The following is an 18,480-nucleotide window of genomic DNA, read 5'->3' as shown; positions in this document are numbered from 1 at the left end:
TAGGTGGGCTCTAATGACATTCAAAAAACCAACTTGCATGCCCTAGAGCTTTAGGACCATTTCTTCCCACCTCATGCAAAAGGGCAAAATCCAATAAATCACCTCTTAAGTGCACATGTGTGTGCACACATACAGGCACACACACACACTTAATCTTCTACAAGACCAACAGGAAGCAAAGGAGTCTGGGAAGATCTTCAGACACTTCCTCTTCCATCCCCCAGCAAAAGATCCTAACCTGTTTCATCTGATCATAAGTCTGACTCCACCCCAACTGTAGTTCAAATTTTTTTTTTTTAAGGGGACCTTGGTGGGATATGGACATGTGACAGACATCTCTCTTATACGCATTTCATAAATCTTAAGAAACTCACCCAGGGAGAATGAATGATAGAATAGGAAGCACTACAATGTGATGAAACTATCTTCACAAGAACATTTTCAACACAGGTTTATGGACCAGCCAAGGACCTCAAAGTACACACTGTCTTAATGAAGAACACAAGCCCCCCCCCATAAACACACACGCGCACCCCCCTCCAAAAACATAATTTGGAAAATCGCTCCCTGGAAAGTAACCTAAGGATCTATTTCACCAAATTCTCACTCAAACACACTTTCTACTCCAAAACACAAGTTTCATATTTACTTTTTATTTTTCTTGGTTGTGGTCAACTTCTTCATAAACCAGCACCAAAGAGGCTCAGCCCCACCATCCTCCCAGGTGACTGCCCAATCAGAACATAAACCCCACATGGTTGAGCCCTGCACAATGCCATTTAATTCTCCAGATAGGTATCTACACTCTTCTGCATAACTATAACATTATGAAATACCATTCACCAAGTTAGACCGCTGCTGCAGGAGAGCACAGGGCGAGGGCAGCGGGGAGGTGGGCAAGACAAAAAGACAGGCAAGGAGAAAACAAAGGCCACTGCTAGTTGGCTGTGTATTTGTATTTGGTACTAAAGAAGTTCGAGTTATCCAACCCTGCAATTATCGCCAGGATTAAAAATTTGTTACTCACGTAATCATGAAAGGCTTTTGCTTCACTTGAATGTTCACAAGTGTCTCGCCTTTCAGGAGCTGCACAGTAAAGGTCCCAAAATACGCTGCAAGTTGAAAAATAAAATAAGATCAGATTACTAATTATTACTTGTGTGCCCAACAGCAAGTGTACAATGCACGGTGCTAACAGCACCATGTCTCCCCAAGGCTCAATCCCACCTCCCCAGCCTTCATTGGGAATACTCAGCCTAACAACAAAATGGACCCAACCTCTTCTGACAGCCTAGCATTTGTAATAAAAGTAATAGCTCTCATCCATCAGACACCTACTACGTGCTGGATGCCTCACGCCCACGACACTGCTTGTACCTACCACAGCATTGTAAGGTAGGTGATTTTATCCCATTATACATGGGGCAACTGAAGCTCAAGCAAGTTAGGGTAACCCACCCACTGATGCCCAGGCGGGACAGACAGGAATCTGGATGAAAATCCATGCCTGTCTCATCTGTGCTCCTGTTACCACCCCCTACCTCCACCCAAAATGGCTGCACTTAATAAAAAGGTTAAATTGTCAAAGTCAGGACTATGACTCATATGCACAACAAACTGGGTGACTCTGGCAATAAAGGGAATCTACAGGTTCTTCATCCCAGAGCCCACACCCCCATCTCCTGCCAGCCAGCCCAACTCTCAACCACACCCTCCCCTGAGGTGTTCTCATACAGAAACCATTCCTCCCCTGCCCACCAAAGAACATATATCAATCAGTCAAAGGTCATGTTATGGATAACCAAGTATCTTGTTCTTTCACGTAGAAATAGAGCCCTCCTCATACAACCACCTGTCCAGCAAAAGGAGGGGGGCGGATTTCCCTGCCTAACGCCCCCCTCCATGATTCTTGTATGGTCACCCCCACACTTTGCATTATGTAAAAACTGACATACAAATCCTGTCAACCAGTAAAACCCTACACAAACACAGGGCAGTCACTGGTATCAACAAGGGGCCTTAGAAACCCTCTCCAGGTCGGGAGCCCAAGGCCCAGGGATAGGAACCCGCTTGAAGGGTAAAATGTGCACCAGAGCGGAAGTCTGACTACCAGACCAGTGCTCCTGTCACCATCACAAACAGCCAGCTCCACCAGTCACCAGACAAGCACCTCACTCCAGGTGCGTGAAAAACGCAGCCTGGCCCTCTTCAGATCAGCTCCACCACTTCCTGCCACCCCAAAAGCCACGGTCGGTGTCAAATCACAGAGCCACCACTGCCTGAGCCCAGCACGACACACTCTTAGTTCCCGGAGCTGAGATAAGGCCGGAGAAGTTTCGGAGGATTAAGGATAGAACAGGATACTCGGGGACTTCTGCTAACTGCAGAGGGAGGCTCGAGAACATTTCTTTCTGTGCTCTGAGACTGCACACATCTAACTTCCTCCACACACTAAAGATTTCTAACACTACAAACTCCCCAGTCCCTTCTGAGTAACTTTTACTCAAAAGCCTAAATTTCTGCAAAATCCACGGTGGACAGACCTGCCAGCTCCAACCCCACACTCCTCTCCAAAAACCGCCCGAGAAAACATACCACCCACTCCTACAGACAGAATCCTTACACCACACCGAATGCCTCCAACTCCGCAGTTCCGAGGTTGGCAAAAGCAATTAAAACCTCATTTTCTCCGTGCAAGTTAGAACAGACACTTCATCCCCATGCACTTCAAAAACACTTGAAACAGTTACCCTAGCAAACTGGCGGTCAGGTAAACGCACTAAGATCCCAAGACAGGGCACTCCGTTTTCCTGAACTTCACCAAAATATCAAAAACCACTCTGCTCTCTTTTCCTTTTGAAAAGGATGTCAAAGACTCCACCAATCGGTCCCACAAAACACCCAAGTCTTACACTCACAGCAACTCCTTCCCGCTGACCCTAAGCCTCCCTCCTGCGGGCTGCAAACCGGGAGCAGACTAGCAGACCGGTGGTGGTCCCACCCGGACAGGGCCCGAAGGCCTGGGAGAGGGTCACAGTCAAGAGAGAGCCCCCATCTACCAACTACAGGCACTCTGCCAGATTCTCAGTAAAACAAAACTTGGTGGTTTTAGGGATACTTAGAGCAGTGGGGGGTGGGGGGGCGAGTCGGTCTGAATCAGTATCTTTAAAGGAAGTGGCAGTCCCTTCTTGCTCTTTCTCAGGGTGCCTGGAAAAGGTCCCCATGGATTTCTCTCTCAAGGTTTTGAGCTCACAGAAGAAAAAGAAAGGGGCAGGCCAGTTGTAAAACAGACCTGGTGCCCCTCCACCCGCCCCACCCCCACTCCCTCTAATTAAAGCAACGTGCAGAATTGACAAAAACCCATGCAGGTTTTTTTTTCAAGCCCATGCCTAGCGCCTCAGAGTGAGATGTAAAAGTACAGAGTTTCTATGCAAACACTAGGCACGATTAGTAAGGTTCTCAACAGTGGGCAAATAGAAGGCAGAAACTTAGGCACCAACCTCGTCTGCCCTTTTCCTCCTTTGCCAATCCTGAGGGCCCCGCGGCACCCTGCTCTATGCAACGCTGGGGACTAAGGCATGGAAGGACCCACTCCAGACCTCCCATCTTTGTTCACTTGGAGCCGGGGGCTCAGAACAAAACAAACACACACACAAAACTATCACACAAACTTACCACCACCACGAGTGCAAAAACCCAGGCGGTTCTCCCAACGTGATGTTTTTTTCCCATCGAATCTAGAAAGGAGAGAGCAGAGACAGCTTAGAGGAGCAGACAGAAGGGGTGGGCTAGGGGCTTCCCAGAGCCAAAAGGCTGTGAAGACCAACTAACAATAAATGCCAAAAGGTGATAAAAATTCAAAATGGTGGCCACAGTGGCTGCTCCAGAAAACAAAGGCTTTAAGAATAGTGAGGAGGAGGAGGGGTGTCAAGAAATTGGATGATGGGGGGAGTTCCACTTACCTCCGACAAGAAGGTCTGTGCAGATTTCTGTGCTCCTACGTGCAGTAAATATTCGTAGACGTATAAAGCTAACCTGGAAAGTGGGTAGTGGGCACAGAGAGAGAGAGGAAAGGCGTCAGACCACACCGGGCGCTCGCTCATGGACCTTGCCAGCCGGCCTCCAAGCCTGTCCTCCAACCCTGTCCGTGCTGTCCCATTGTGGCCCCGACCAGAGGTGAGCAGCTAGCTCGGTCCTGCCTGGGGCCACGGGTACGAGCAGTTAGGGGGTGGGTACGAAAAAACGCTTACTTCAAGCCGCGAGGGCTGGAGAGCAGCCCCCGAACTTGAACTTCCAAGTAGCGTCGGGACCAAACCCACCTAGGTCTCTCAAACTCGCAAGCCACCCAACCCCCGAACCTCGCTCCTTTTCCCGATCCACTCCTTGCCACCGACCCACCCTGTCCCCACGTTTGAGGGTCCGGGGAGACTCAGTCCTGGACTCCGGAGTGCTCCGCGAGCTCTGGAGAGGGCAGCAAAGCGCCGCCCTCACCACCTCCCCCCAAAACAACTGTCCCCCAAGCCTAGGGCCAAACCGGCGCCGCCGTCCCTGCCCAGCCCGGCGCCCCGGAGGGCGCGGGGCCGGCGGCGAGGCCAAGGGCAGGGAAGGGAGAGCGCTCCCGGCCGAACAAAGCCCCCGGCACGCACTCCTCACGCCGCGGGCGGACAAAAGGAGCCTTCGGGGCTGCAGAAGCCACGCGCCCCCTGCCCGCGCCCGGTGGGCAAAGTGCCGTCACCGCGGCGAGCGCCCCGGCAGGAGCAAGCGCCCAGACTCGCTCGCGGGACCTCGTCCACCCCTCGCCGCGGGCCCCCGCGCCCGGCACGCCCCAAGGCCACCAAGTGCCCCCTCTCCCGGCGGCGCCCCCAGACGCCCCAACCTCCGCCGGCTCCCAACAATGGGCTCTCCCACGCCGCCCGCCGCGGCCTCGGGAAGGGGCCAAGCAGGCGGCGCCGGGGCCCAGGGCTCAGCAGCCCCCGCCCGCCCACCTGCCTCCCACCACCCGTCCGCAGCCCGGCAGCGGCGCGGCCGCCACTTGGAAAATAGGGCTTACTTTTCCCGAGCCTGCCCGTCCGAGGGCACCGCCGAGCCTTTGCCTTTGGCAAACATGGTTTGCAGAGAAGAGGGCGCCGAGCCTCGCCGCCGCCGCCGCCGCTACCGCTCCGGCTGCTCCCGAGCTGCCCCCTCGCTCCCGGCCCCCTCCCCGGCGTTCGCTCGCTCACTCGCTCGCGCTCTCCTCGCCGCGCTCCCCTCCCTCCCCCCCAGGCGCTGGCTCCGCGCTCTTTCCAGCTGTCAAAGCGTCAGCCCCGGCCGCGGCCCCATCGCCCTGGAACTCCTCCCGCGCCGGCTCGGCCTGGGGTGCCGGTGCCGCCGCCGCCGCTCTCCCGCCGGCCCGGCTGCCCACTGGCTCGCTCGCGCGCCCGCCCGGCTCCGCCTGCGCCTCCCTCAGCGCCTCCGGCACCGCCGCCACCGCCGCCGCCGCCGCCGCTGCCGCTGGTCTACTTGGAGCTCAACCGAACGTGGCTACCCGGGCGAGGGAGCAAGGCGTCAACGTCCCGTGATTGATAGGCACATGGGCCAATCGGCGCGCGGGGGTGGGGCCGGGGCGGCCCGGGAGGGACGCCCTGTCAGCGCCCGACCGCGGCAGTCCCCGCTGCGGCCGCCACCGAGGAGCCGCTATCCTTGCTTCTGTGGGCCAACTGGGGGCGGGGGGGGGGGGGTTGTCCGGGGGCGCGAGCCTCTGTTTTCCCTAGATGTGGGGAGGGGACACGAATCGGGACAGGGGAGCTCTAGTCTCCCGGCCCCCGCGGGAAGAGGGTCCGATGGGCGCTCTCCGCGGCGTGGACCGCTGGGGAGCAGGGGGCCGCTGCGGCGTAGTCGGAGGGGAGGGGGCGCGGACTCCTGAGCGGAGCACCGCCGGCTCCCCCCCGCCACGGCCCTTTCCCTTATCTGCCCCTCACCTCCCCCAGCCTCAGCCCTGTGCCGGCCCAGCCCTTATCTCCCCCTCCCCCTCGCCTGCCCTCCCCTTGGGCTCCGACCTCGGCCCCTTCCCCAGAGTCCCACCCGTCCCCACCTTGGCCGCCCCGCCCCCGGTCCTCCCTCTCGCCCAGTCTGGCTTCGGAGCGCCGGGCCCGGGGCTCCACGCTGAGAACTGGGCGGCTCGAGCCGGCGCCGAGACGCGAGGCTGCTCCTTCACTAGATCATTAAAATACTTTGGAAAACCCCAAAGTGGAGTCGCGCGAAAATGGCCCTTGGACTGCTTTGGGGAGCCTGGGGGAAGGGACTGAGGACTTTGGCTAAGAGAACGAAGAGTGATTGCTCCCAAATTTCCAAGGTCTGCCCGCCCTAGCAAGTTAGCCCCTCGGCTTCTCCACGAGAGATGGTGCCATTCCTGGGTAGGGGGGCGTCACTTGGGCACCCCGCTACGCGGAATTCGCGCCACAGAAATCTGCGAACTTCGAATAAATGAAGCTAAATTGGGGAGCGGGGGACGAGAGTCAGGCGTGGGGGGAGGGGAAGCTTCCATTGTCAGTGACCCAGGTGTACAATGGGAAACTGAGGGGGGGGGGGGGCTGGCAGAGTGACCCAGCTATTTGCTGCTGACTCCTTTCTGCCCACGGCGAGAACCCGAGGACACACTGAGTGTCCCTCATTAGAGACTCTTTAAGATGAGAAACCAACCGAACGGGAAGACTCCCCCATTTTCAGACTGTTTTTAGAGCGCGGTTCTCTTTAAATGTGATAAAACACTGTCGGCACTGTCTCTTTAAAAGAGTCAAGCAGAAAAAGCTGTGTAAGCGCTGATTGGCTGCCTGTTTGGATACATCTTTAGGGGAGCCTTGAAACTGTTAGCCTAGGTTGATTTTTTTTTTTTTTTTTTAACAGCGCTGTTCCAATAAACAAGTAACGCCCCTCCCCCTAACATGCCTCACACCAAACAATTAAAGGATAGGTCAGTGTCCTGGGGAAACACGTTTCAAGTAGGAAAACTCAGAACTAGATTCAACAAAATCAAGTATAATTCACTACCATCAAAGTTTGCTTGTTTTGATTTGTCGAAGAGAGAAAAAGGGGCTTTAAAAAGAAATGCCCCGCAGCAAACGGATCTGCATTGGTTCAGGAAGGAGACTCTGGGTGCATTTTTTGGAATAATGTTCTGCTCAGTGTAGCAGCCTCCCTAAATTAGAATACAGCCAGGCCTTACCAAGGCTTCTGGACGCGCTGTGTTCTCTGTTGGGACCTAGCGCTGGAAAGGGAAGGGGGCAGAAAAAGGAAAACTGAACCGTAGTCTCTGGTTGTCTGTGCTAGCTCCCAGTTTAAAGGTTGTTTTGTGAATGAGAGAAGCATGGAGGTTGGGAGGGAGTTGAAATACAACGATAGGGGAGAGAGAAGGAAATAATTACAGTTATTTTTCCCCCCAGGCGGTTTAATTTAATAGGGCTAACTTAAGGTACCTTAGAGCCCACGCTAATTAAATTGGCCTGCTCATACCCTTCCCCTGGACTTCTATTTTTGATGGACTAGGAATGGGGGAATGGCTTGTCAACAGCCTGACTCACAAGAAGCCTGACTCATCTTGGGTCTGCAAGGCCCACAAATTATGAGTGTCATGAGTGTGGGTAAGGTCCCAGCTCAAGGAAAACACTGCCCTTCTCTGGCCCTACTGCATCACAGCTCTACCAAGTTGGCCATGCTGTGTCAGAGTTAGGGCTGCAGCACAGGTAATATCTGTTTGTGCATCATTTTCCTCATCTGTCAAATGGGAAGGGGGATCTTTAATGTCTCTTGAGAGTCTGATGTTCTGTGATGCTAAGATTTCCTTTCTATAGTTTTCTTTCCCCACATCCCACCCTGAAAAAAGGACAAGCACCTCCTTTCAGAGCAGGTGTGGCATGCATTTGGGGAACCTGTGTCAGGCTCTCTGTCCTTGTGGTCTTCCTTTTGCTGGGGCTTGACACAGAATGTTGGTAGGTTCATGGTGGACCTAAAAGAGATAGTGGGAGGGCCCAGGCAGAGCCAGAAGGGAGGGTGCCATAACCTCCCAGCCTGCTGGAGAGAGGGGAGCTGATGGGTTCCCAGGAAGTAGGACCACTGAGCAGCCCCAACTAGGTGTGCAGTTGCTAGCACAGTGATCCAAAATGCGGTCAGGTCAGAAGCAAACACCCTACCCCAGAATGGCACTTTCTCTGGAGAAGCCAAGGGACTAACTTGATAGGCGGGCAGACCTGGGAAATTTGGGCGCAATTGCTCACTCTTCACTTACCCCAAGTTCCCCATCCATTCCCCCAGGCTATCTTTCTCCACTGGATCCCCCAATCCCCACCTTCCCCACCCCACCCCCACATCTTCTGGCCCGAAGTGCCTCCCACCCCAGCCCCCTTCTCTGCTCAGTCTTTAAGGCTTGCATCCCCTCCAATGCCTCCTCCATAAAAACCTCCCGGCTTTTCACTCCTGCAGTAAAACCCATCCCTCTAACCCTCTGCTTGGTCTCATTTTGCTTGAACCTCCAGAATAGCTCCTCATTCATTCTGCCCATTGTTGTGGTCATTTGTTTACTGTCTGTCTCCCCAGCCAGAGGTGGTTGGGGGGCTGGGAGGGCAGGAACTAACTCTGAGTCATCTGTGTGTCTCCATCACCCAGCACATGTTCAGTACCTGTGTGCAGTTTGCACTCCATGTACGCACCAGGGGCTACGGGGAACAAGAAAGGAAAAAGTGAGCTCATCCCCAAAGGAGCTCTGGGAGGGGTAAGGAAATAAGAAATGCACACCAACAACAATAAGATTAGATAAGGCCACACCTCCAGCTCAGCCCCACCACCTAAACTATAGCAGCTTGCAACTACTGTACTTTCAGTTCCCAGAATACACCAAGCTATTTTACACATCCACCCTATATTCATTCTTTCTTCCTCTCCCTCTCTCTCTCTATTCCTCCCTCCCTTCTTCCCTCTTTCCTTCCCTTCCTTTTTTTTCTTTTAGGACATGTTTACTGAGCATCTACTATGTACCAAGCACTGTTTTAGGCACTGGGTAATAAATAACCTAGGCAGAAATCCTTACACCATGTTGCTTACACTGGTGTGACATCCTCTGCCCTAAATCTTCCTGTGACAGACTTCTAATATTCTAAAATCCAGCCTGGGAAAGCCTTCCCAGGAAGCCATCTCTGGGATCCTGGTCTGGGCTAGGAATCTCCTGGTGGCCCCTCTGCCTCTCCCTGACCTTGACCGGTTGCTGTTGGCCTCTGTGCCTGGGTGTGGTCCTGTGTGCATTTCCCCCAAGGGAATGTGAGCGCCTCTCCTCGGGGTCAGGGAATGATAATCATTCACCTGTGGACCTCCAGTGCACAGCAACAGTGGTGAAAGGAACAGAACAAGTGAGTAACTGAGTGACAAGAATGTGGAGGGACAGGCAGGTGGGGTGGAAGAGGGGAAGGAGAGGTGAATTACAAGCTTAGGCTAAGATGACCACTCCCTCACTCAGGTGCCAGAACTGGGGGGCAGAAATCCTGGGCTCTGGGATCAGGTTGTTGGGAGCCAGGCCTCCAGAAGGTGGCACTTAAAGGAAAGAGGCTTCAGGTCCATGGGCTCAACCCAGGAGGTCGCGCTTGCCAAGAATGCCAGAGGATCCCTTTTCCTCTCCCTGGTTTGCAGCTCTGTTTCTGTGCTCCCCACAGCTGCTGGGAGTCTGGGGGCTGCCCCACTGTCCTCCACACCATGCCCAGGGACGTTTGAATGGATGCTGAGCATGCAGCCCATCCCCTTCCTGCCCGCTGGGTCCTGGGATTTTGAGGAGGCACCTGGGGTCAATACCTTGGGTTACTCTGCCCAGGGAGGCTCAGACCCAGGCTGGTCAGCCCCAGTTTTAGCAAAAGTTGCCTCAAGGGCGTTGAGGGCTTCCATGGGAGGAGTGCAAAATCCAGGGCCTGGAGACTTGGCTTCAGCCTGGCTCAGGGCCTCGCTGGTGGACCCTGGGCAGATGATATTCTCTCTCTGAGTCTGTCTGTGAAATGAGGATGTTAAATGAGGGAACTGATAGGGAATCACTTGCTGGGCTGTCCGTCAGTGTTGGTCGAGCCCACGGTTCTGACACCTCTGGACAATGGAGAGTCACTACTGTGAAGGTTGTGTGGAGGCTCCAAAGAGGTAGTAATTGGGGTAACATTTTGTAACTTGAAAAAGATGATTACTCCTGATGTTAGTAGCATAGCAGAGCCAGCAAACAGAGAGGTTCTCAGGAAGAAGGAAGAGGATTTAAGTTTAAAATCAAATGTGTTTTTACATCTTCTGTTGATGCCTTCTGATGTCCTGAGCCACCCTGTAGCAAAATGGGTTTTAGGCAATTTCTTGGATGGGTTTAGTTCTGTCTAGAAAGTACCTACCATGTGCTGAGCCCTGAGCCAGGGACACTGGGAAGTACAAAAATATACAAAGCAAGTTCGTGCCAGGGATGGCTGAGGTGAGGACACTGACGCTCTGCCCCTTCCCCAGTTCCTGCTACACCTCCCTCCCCTCCTGTCCAGAGTGCCCCAGCCTGGAGTTCATTCTCATGAACTCAAGGAGAAGGCTCCACGGAGGGTCTAGGTCCGGGCAGCTGAAGAGTGTGGTAGGTAACGGTCATCAGCACAAGGGTCATTTCGTCGCTGGGAAGGGATGGCCCTCGCCCGCGGTGATGGTGGTTAGTAAGATGAACAAAGATGAGCAGATGAGAGCAGCGATTAACCAAAAGTTGATAGAAACTGGAGAAAGAGAATGCCTCAAAGAGTTGCTGAGAGCTAAATTAATTGAATCTGGCTGGAAGGATCAGTTGAAGGCATACTGTAAAGAGGTAATTAAAGAAAAAGGACTAGAACACGTTACTATTGATGACTTGGTGGCTAAAATCACACCAAAAGGCAGAGCCCTGGTGCCTGACAGTGTAAAGAAGGAGCTCGTACAAAGAATAAGAACATTCCTTGCTCAGCATGCCAGTCTTTAGGATTGAATTAGAGGACTTCCCTGGTGGTGCAGTGGTTGAGAATCTGCCTGCCAATGCAGGGGACGTGGGTTCGAGCCCTGGTCTGGGAAGATCCCACATGCCGTGGAGCAACTAAGCCCATTCACTACAACTACTGAGCCTGAGCTCTAGAGCCTGCAAGCCACAACTACTGAGCCCATAAGCCACAACTACTGAAGCCCGCGCGCCTAGAGCCCGTGCTCCTCAACGAGAGAAGCCACCGCAATAAGAAGCCCACGCACTGCAACGAAGAGTAGCCCCTGCTCTCTGCAACTAGAGAAAGCCCGCACACAGCGGCGAAGACCCAACACAGCCAAAAATAAATAAATTTAAAAAAAAAAAAAAAAAGATTGAATTAGGGCTTCCCTGGTGGCGCAGTGGTTGGGACTCCGCCTGCCGATGCAGGGAACATGGGTTCGTGTCCCGGTCCGGGAGGATCCCGCATGCCACGGAGCGGCTGGGCCCGTGAGCCATGGCCGCTGAGCCTGAGCGTCCGGAGCCTGTGCTCTGCAGCAGGAGAGGCCACAGCGGTGAGAGGTCCGAGTATCACAAAAAAAAAAAAAAAAGATTGAATTAGATTGTGTTGTTCTGTGGTTTTATTTCTGAAAGTAAAACTCTGTCCAGTCCCGTGCGTGACAGGGTTCCTCCCTGCCTCCTCTACCCTGCCTTGGACCAGCATGCCTCTGTTTTCACTCCCCTGCCATACCTTTGCTCCTGCTCTTCCCTTTGCCTGGGACACTTTCCCCAAGATCAAGGCTTCCCTCATTCCTTTACTGCCTCTAGGTACTTGATCAAACATCACTGGAACCCTCCCTAATGCACCTCTGTGGAATGGCTCCTGTCCCCCCTCCTTATCCTGTTCTATTTTTCTCCATAGCAACCATTACCACCTGACATGTTTGTTTATTTTTTTCTTACCTATTTCCCTCATTAGAATTTAAGCACTGTGCATGGGAGTTTTATCCCCACTTTTAGAACAGGTTCTCAATAAAAATGTGTTGAATGTTGAATAAAATAATTCATTTAACAAAGGCTTCCTGAACATCTGGCATGGGCTGGGCATCGTGGTAGATGCTGAGAATACAGTGGTGAATAAGATGATCGTGGTCTCCTCCTGGAGCTTACAGCCCAGCGGGAAAGACAGGGTTAATTTCATAGGCACACAGGTAAACATGTTCTGACAAACTGTGCCAAGTAGAGGATGATCCCATAGGGGAAGGGGTAGTAGTCAGGGAGGCCTTCTCTGTGGAGGTGACGTTTGAATTCTAAAGGCTGTGTGAGAGTGAACCACCAAAGGGAGAATGTTCCAGGCTGGGAAGGGCAGTCTCTGCAGCAGAGAGGAGCCTGTCAGGTGGAGTTATTGATAGCTAGTCCTCGTGGCAGGAGCAGAATGCCCAGCCATTCAGCAGATGTCTCTTGCCATGGTATCAGAGAATCCCCGGAGCAGAAAACAAGAGCTCTTTCCCACAGCTGTGGTGTAATACTTCAGGAAGCGAGGCAATGGCTGTAGTCAAAATGGGCTGACCACTTTCACACCCATCATGATGCCTATTATAGAAGGAAGGAAAAGAAAATAACAAGTGTTGACAAGCATGCAGAGGAATTGGAACACTTGGGCACTGTTGGTGGGAATGTAAAACTGAGCAGCCACTATGGAAAACAGTATGGTGATTCCTCAAAAAATTGCACATAGAATTACCATATGACCCACCAATTCCACCTCTAGATATATACTCAAAAGAATTGAAAGCAAGACACAGACATTTTTACACCAACGATCATAGCAGCGTTATTCACAATAGCTAAAAGACGGAAACAACTCAAATGTCCATCAACAGCTGAACAGAAAAACAAAATGTGGTATATCCAATCAATGGAATATTATTCAGCCTTGAAAAAATAATACAACATCTTACACATGCTACAACATGGATGAACCTTGAAGACATTATACTGTGTGAAATAAGCAGACACAAAAGGACAAATGTATGAATTCACTCATATGAGGTACCTATAGTAGTCAAAATCATAAACATGGAAACTAGAACTGTGGTTGCCAGGGTTGACAGAGGAGGGATGGGGAGTTATTGTCTAATGGGTACAGAGTTTTATTTGGGGAAGATGAAAAATTTCTGGTGATGATGATTACACAATATGAATATACTTAATGCCACTAAACTGAACACTTAAAATGGTTAAAATTGGCAAATACTATGTTATGTATATTTACCACAATGAAAAAAAAGAGAGAGGAAAAAGAACTGGGCTGAGAGCTATGAGGCAGGGCACAAGAGGGGTCCAATACAAGATATCATGAGGCCTCAAAAGGGGCACCAAAAAGGGTGGGGGCGGAACTTCCCTGGTGGCGCAGTGGTTAAGAATCCACCTGCAGTGACACAGGTTCAATCCCTAGTCGGGGAAGATCCCACATGCTGCGGAGCAGCAGAGCCCGCGCTGCACAACTACTGAGCCCATGCATCGCAGCTACTGAAGCCTGCGCACCTAGAGCCCGTGCTCCGCAACGAGAAGCCACTGCGATGAGAAGCCCTTGCACCGCAACGAAGAGTAGCCCCCACTCCCCGCAACTAGAGAAAGTGTGCGAGGGCTTCCCTGGTGGCGCAGTGGTTGAGAATCCGCCTGCCGATGCAGGAGACACGGGTTTGTGCCCTGGTCCGGGAAGATCCCACATGCCGCGGAGCACCTAAGCCCGTGAGCCATGGCCGCTAGGCCTGCGCGTCCGGAGCCTGTGCTCTGCAACGGGAGAGGCCACAACAGTGAGAGGCCCGCATACCGCAAAAAAAAAAAAAAAAAAAAAAAAAGTGTGCGAGCAGCAGCGAAGACCCAACCCAACGCAGGCAAAAAAAAAAAAAAAAAAAAAAATGGTGGGAGGCATTTAAACTAGCCCAGTGTGTGTTTGTGGTGGTGGGGGGGTGGGGTGGGGATGAAGTGGGAGCTGTTCAGAGAAAGCTGTCTGGAGGGGGCCAAGTTTGAGTGGGAGTTAGGCAGTGGGGGGCAGGTGTAGGATGTGTTTCGGACAGAAGGGACAACATTCGACATTCATTAATTCATTCAGCTGACGCTGGACCATTCAGGGCCTTGGGTATCATGCTAAGAAGTTTGGTCTTTGTCCTGCCGGCAGGGGCTTTAACCAGGGGGTGACCTATTTGTGCTTCAGAAAGAGCCCTCAGGGGGCCATTGTGGAAGAGCCAAGCATGGAATGCAGTGAGGGACCCAGCAGCAGCTGCGGTGAGGGGTGCTGGGCCAGCGAGGTGGAGAGAAGCTGATGGATGGGAATCTCCTGGGCTCCGTAGCTGACAGGATGTGAGGGTGCCAAAGATGACTCCTATGCTTCTGGCGTGGGTGACGGGGCTGTCAGTCAGGGAGTCCAGGTGGGGGAGCAGGTCTGTGGGTGGGGAGTATGAAGAGGGCAGTCTTGGATGTGATGAGTTTGAAAAGCCCATTGGATGTCCAGATGGAGACATCCAGGAGACAGGTAGGTAATGAGCCTGGAGCCCCGGAGAGCAGCCTGCCTCGAAGATGTAGTTCGGAGAGTCATCAACATCTGGAATTTAGATTCAGGCCTGGAAGGGTAGCTAAGGAAACCCAAGCATAACCTGTCAGGAAGAAGACTGGCAGGGCGCAAACAGTGCGGACCTCGGAGCATCAGCAGTCCCGATGCCCCTGCAGCTCTCTCCTGATTTCCTTCCTCCCCCTCTGACTGTTGCTCCTGTTATCCTCTGAAGGATTCTTTTTTTCTCCAGCCTCCTCTTAAAATTTTATTAGTCAGGCTATTGCTAATCCAATGTTACATAACAAGGAGCCCCCTTATCTCAGTGGCTTATAATAAAAGCCGTTTATTTCTCACTCACAGGTCTGCAGTCAACTGGATGGCTCCGCTTCAGGGTGCAGTTCAAACCTGCTCCGTGGGTCTCCCCTGCCCGGACTCAGGCTGAGGGGCAGAGGCTGCCTGGCATGTTTTTTTTTAGAGTGGGTTAAAAGAGCACCAGGGGCCAAGCCAACCCATGCAAGTATCGCACCTGCTCCCAAGTCACATGGCCAACCCCAGCCTCAGTAGGGAAGGGAAGAGTATGCCTCCCACAGAAAGGGGGTGGAGGTTTGCTCAACAGAAACACAGTCTACTGCAAATGAGCATCTCTCAGGCTCTGTCCTTGACCTCTTTCTCTCTGGGCAAGTTCAGCCATGCACATGGCATGGACCGCACCTGACCTCCATGACGAGGACTCTTGAATCTGGCCCAGAGCTTTTTCTCAGCACCATGTCTGTGTAGTTACAAGGCATTCCCACCGGGATGTTCCTCAGGTGCCTCAAAGTCCAAGTATCCAGAACTGCACTCCTTCTTTCTCCCTATATGATTCCTGTTCAGTCCCTATTTCTGTACACCACACCAGCACCTAGCCAGTTACCTGGGCCAGAAACCTGAGTGGATCTCTGCTCCTTTTCTTCCTCACCCCCAGCCAATACCAGGGTAGGTCAGCTGTATCTAATAAGCACCCCATGTTCTGTCCGCTCCCCCCAGCCCCTCCCTGCACTGTCATTACTGCAGTTCAGCCCCGGATTACAGCCCCCAGTGGATCTCTCTGCCTTCAGACTCTTCCCCCAACCATCCGCCCTCTCCTTGACACAGCCAGAGGGATGCGTTTAAGGCACAGATGTGGCCATGGCACGCTCCTGCTTAAAACTCCTCAGTGCTTAGACCTCTTCATCTCATGCAGGATGAAGCCCAAGGTCCTCAGTAAAAAAAGTTCAAGGTCCTTCACGATCTGGTTCCTGTCTCCCTCTGCAGCCCATTGCTCACCACTGTCCTGGGCCCCAGGGGTAGACGTGATCCCCGGGACTTGCAGCCTTTGGGGGCAGCAGACAACTCCACTGGTACTTATGATACAACATGACAAGTGTCACGACGGAGGATACAGGCATTTTACATATTTCAGTGGTGCTCAGCTGGTCTGGGGGGTCAGGGACGGTGGCCTGGAGGAGGTAGCCTTCCTTGGACCCTAATGGGAGTGGACAAGCGCTCTCAGGGAGAAGCTGGAGATGGAGCTCTGAGGAGCACCAGCAGGTCTGATGAAAGAAGAGCTGGTGAAGGAGGCTGAGGAGGCCTGTCCAGAGGGGCCAGTGGGGAAGAAGCCTGGGGAGGGGTGCCGGGGAAGGCAGTGCTGCAAGGAGGATGTTGAATGCCTGACAGCAGTTGAGTAGCAGAGTGCATAAACATGGCTTTCAGACAGCGCTCTGCAGAGGGCATGGTGGGCTGGTGAGAGCAGTTTTAGGGGAGCGATGGGGCCAAAAGCCAAGTCATGGCGATGGACACGTGGGAGCGGAGACAATCAGTGCAGACTACTCTTTCAAGAAGTTTGGTTGTGAGGGGGTAAGAGACAGACCAGCACCTCGGGGTAAGGAGCTTTGCTGTGTTTGGGTTCAAGACAGGAGAGACTAGACCTGTGTAAATGCTGATTGGAAGGATGGAGTAGAGAGGGAGAGGCCAGAGGTCCTGAGTGGAGGTCCAGGATGACGTTAGAGCAAAGTCCCTAAGAAGATGGTAAGGTAGCAGCCAACACAGATGGGAACCTCTCTGGGAATGAGATGAGGAGACTGAGCCTGGGCCCTCGAGGTACTCACTGTCTAGTGGAGGGGGCTTTGCAGAGGAGCTAAGCTTGGAGCTGGGGCTTTGAAGGTTGAGTAGGAGTTTGCTAGGCAGCCCAGCAGTGGTAAAGGGATTCCAGGCAAGGGAGCAGCATGATGCCTAGGACAGCTAACAGGTCAGAGTGCCACAGTTGGTTCGTGAGTTTGAGGGGGTGGCATGGTGCAAGGAGGGGGCAGCGGGGAGCTTCGGCACCTTCTGCATTGACTTTGTGAGCGCCTGGGAACTCAGGGCCCAGTGTAGGCACCCGTGGACCCTGAAGGAAGCCAAGGACTGTGTCCTGTTCACCTCTGTGCTGCCCAGGACCTAGCTTACACGTGCGTTGAGTGAATGAAGGATCTGTGCTCAGACAGAATACGTCCATCCTGAGGGTGAGTGTTGTGTAGACCACAGGCTTTCCTCATCCGAGTCATTCAAGGCTCTGGGCCAGGGCACCCAGTGAGCATTCAGTCAATGTCCCTGGGAGCCACCCCTCCCATGGGGTCAGCCCCTGGGGCGCTGAGGACTCCAGAGCCCACAGATGAAGGAGGGTGTGGTGGCTGCCCTCTTCCCCAGCTATCTGGGACACTCAGAGCAGAGCTCTCCAGCTCATTCTCCCATTCTGAGCTCTGTTTCCACGGAAACAGACATCAGCAACTGTCAAAGTCCCGGCTTTCAAACACGGGTCTCTTCCAAAACTTACTCTCACATGATTCATAGACTCCACGGTGATAGCAGCCCACCCTCCACCGCTCTGTGAGGAGGAGAGCCAGGCATCACGGGCAGAGACAGACTCAAAACCAGGGCCCTGGCTCCCAGGTCAGCACTCGGTCCTTTGTCTAGTGCTGCCCCCAACCCAGGAAGCCCAGCAGCCCTCCTGCCTCATTAGCCTGGGCCTCAGTTCATCCATCCATCCGTATAATGAGAAGATAGTACCTGAAGTCCACACGTGCTTGTTGGGTATCTCAGGGTCAGACTGGGATCCTGACCCTAGAGCAGCCGCAGTCTCCAAGGCTGATGTCACTGGAACCGGAGATCTGCTTCCTGCTCACTGAGGGCTGGAGACCTGCCCCCAAACACACTGGGAGGGGGGAGGGGGAGCACAGAGCAGGCTAGCAGGAGAAAGGCTTCTGGGCACTGTCCACTGGGCTGTGCCTTCTCCACCCTTGGAATGCTGTCCGTCCACCCGCACTCCCAGCCTCTACACCTTCACGTCCGTCTGCTCTGTCTCTGTCTTGTGGTCCACTGCTCTCTCCATCTCTGCACTCCTATCCTCTGTGCCTCTTCTGTCTCTTGGTCTCTCCATACAGTTGCCTCTTGGTCTTTCTGTGGGTTTCTCTGGGTTTTTACCTGTGTCTCTGGGTTTCTCTATTTCTCCCACTAGAGAGACCCACGAGGACAGGGTTTTTTGTTTTGTCCATTGTTGCATCCACAATGCCTAAGGCAGCACCTGGCACATAGTAGGTGCTCAGCAAACATTTGTCGAATGAATTATCTTTTTATATGTCTGGTTTTTTTTTTCTCTCTCTCTCTCCCTTGCTGCTTACCTTTTCCTCCTCTCTCTGTCCTCTCTTGGCCCAGCTACTGTTGTTGTGTTTCTTTTAACTTCTGCTTCTCTCTCTCTTTTTCTGTCTTTGTCTATCTCTTTTGCTCAGTCTCTCTCATTCTCTCTCTCCCTCTCTCCCTGTTCTGCCTCGCAGTTGCTGCAGGCCTCCACCTCCCTCCCTCCCTCTCTCTCTCTCTCTCTCTTTCACACACACACACACACACACACACACACACACACACACACACACACACACAAAACCATCTGTGGCATTCTTTCCTGTAAATGTTTCCTAGGTTGATG

General features: G+C 53.1%; 1 protein-coding gene and 1 pseudogene across 4 annotated transcripts in view; one reads left to right on the top strand and one right to left on the bottom strand.

The window, feature by feature from the left end:
* The window catches only part of SSBP3 (single stranded DNA binding protein 3), a 165,948-nt gene extending 160,706 nt beyond the window's left edge, over window positions 1-5,242 (bottom strand). For 3 of the 4 annotated variants that reach the window (XM_059063230.2, XM_059063221.2, XM_059063238.2), the window contains exons 1-4: window positions 5,051-5,195; window positions 3,963-4,035; window positions 3,676-3,737; window positions 1,028-1,112 (exon numbers count right to left, since the gene is read on the bottom strand). In XM_059063230.2, the coding sequence (XP_058919213.1) occupies window positions 1,028-1,112; window positions 3,676-3,737; window positions 3,963-4,035; window positions 5,051-5,106 (276 nt within the window). In that variant the 5' untranslated portion in view covers window positions 5,107-5,195. Of the gene's footprint in view, window positions 1-1,027; window positions 1,113-3,675; window positions 3,738-3,962; window positions 4,036-5,050 lie in introns of all 4 variants that reach the window. The other variant, XM_059063246.2, reaches the window with a different exon arrangement.
* A 5,339-nt stretch (window positions 5,243-10,581) lies between these two features.
* On the top strand, window positions 10,582-10,975 carry LOC131756512 (transcription and mRNA export factor ENY2 pseudogene; annotated as a pseudogene).
* Window positions 10,976-18,480: the final 7,505 nt, after the last annotated feature.

The sequence above is a fragment of the Kogia breviceps genome, chromosome 1 (assembly GCF_026419965.1).
Source record: "Kogia breviceps isolate mKogBre1 chromosome 1, mKogBre1 haplotype 1, whole genome shotgun sequence".
Lineage (NCBI taxonomy): Eukaryota > Metazoa > Chordata > Mammalia > Artiodactyla > Physeteridae > Kogia > Kogia breviceps.
This window is presented reverse-complemented; position numbering and strand designations above follow the sequence as displayed.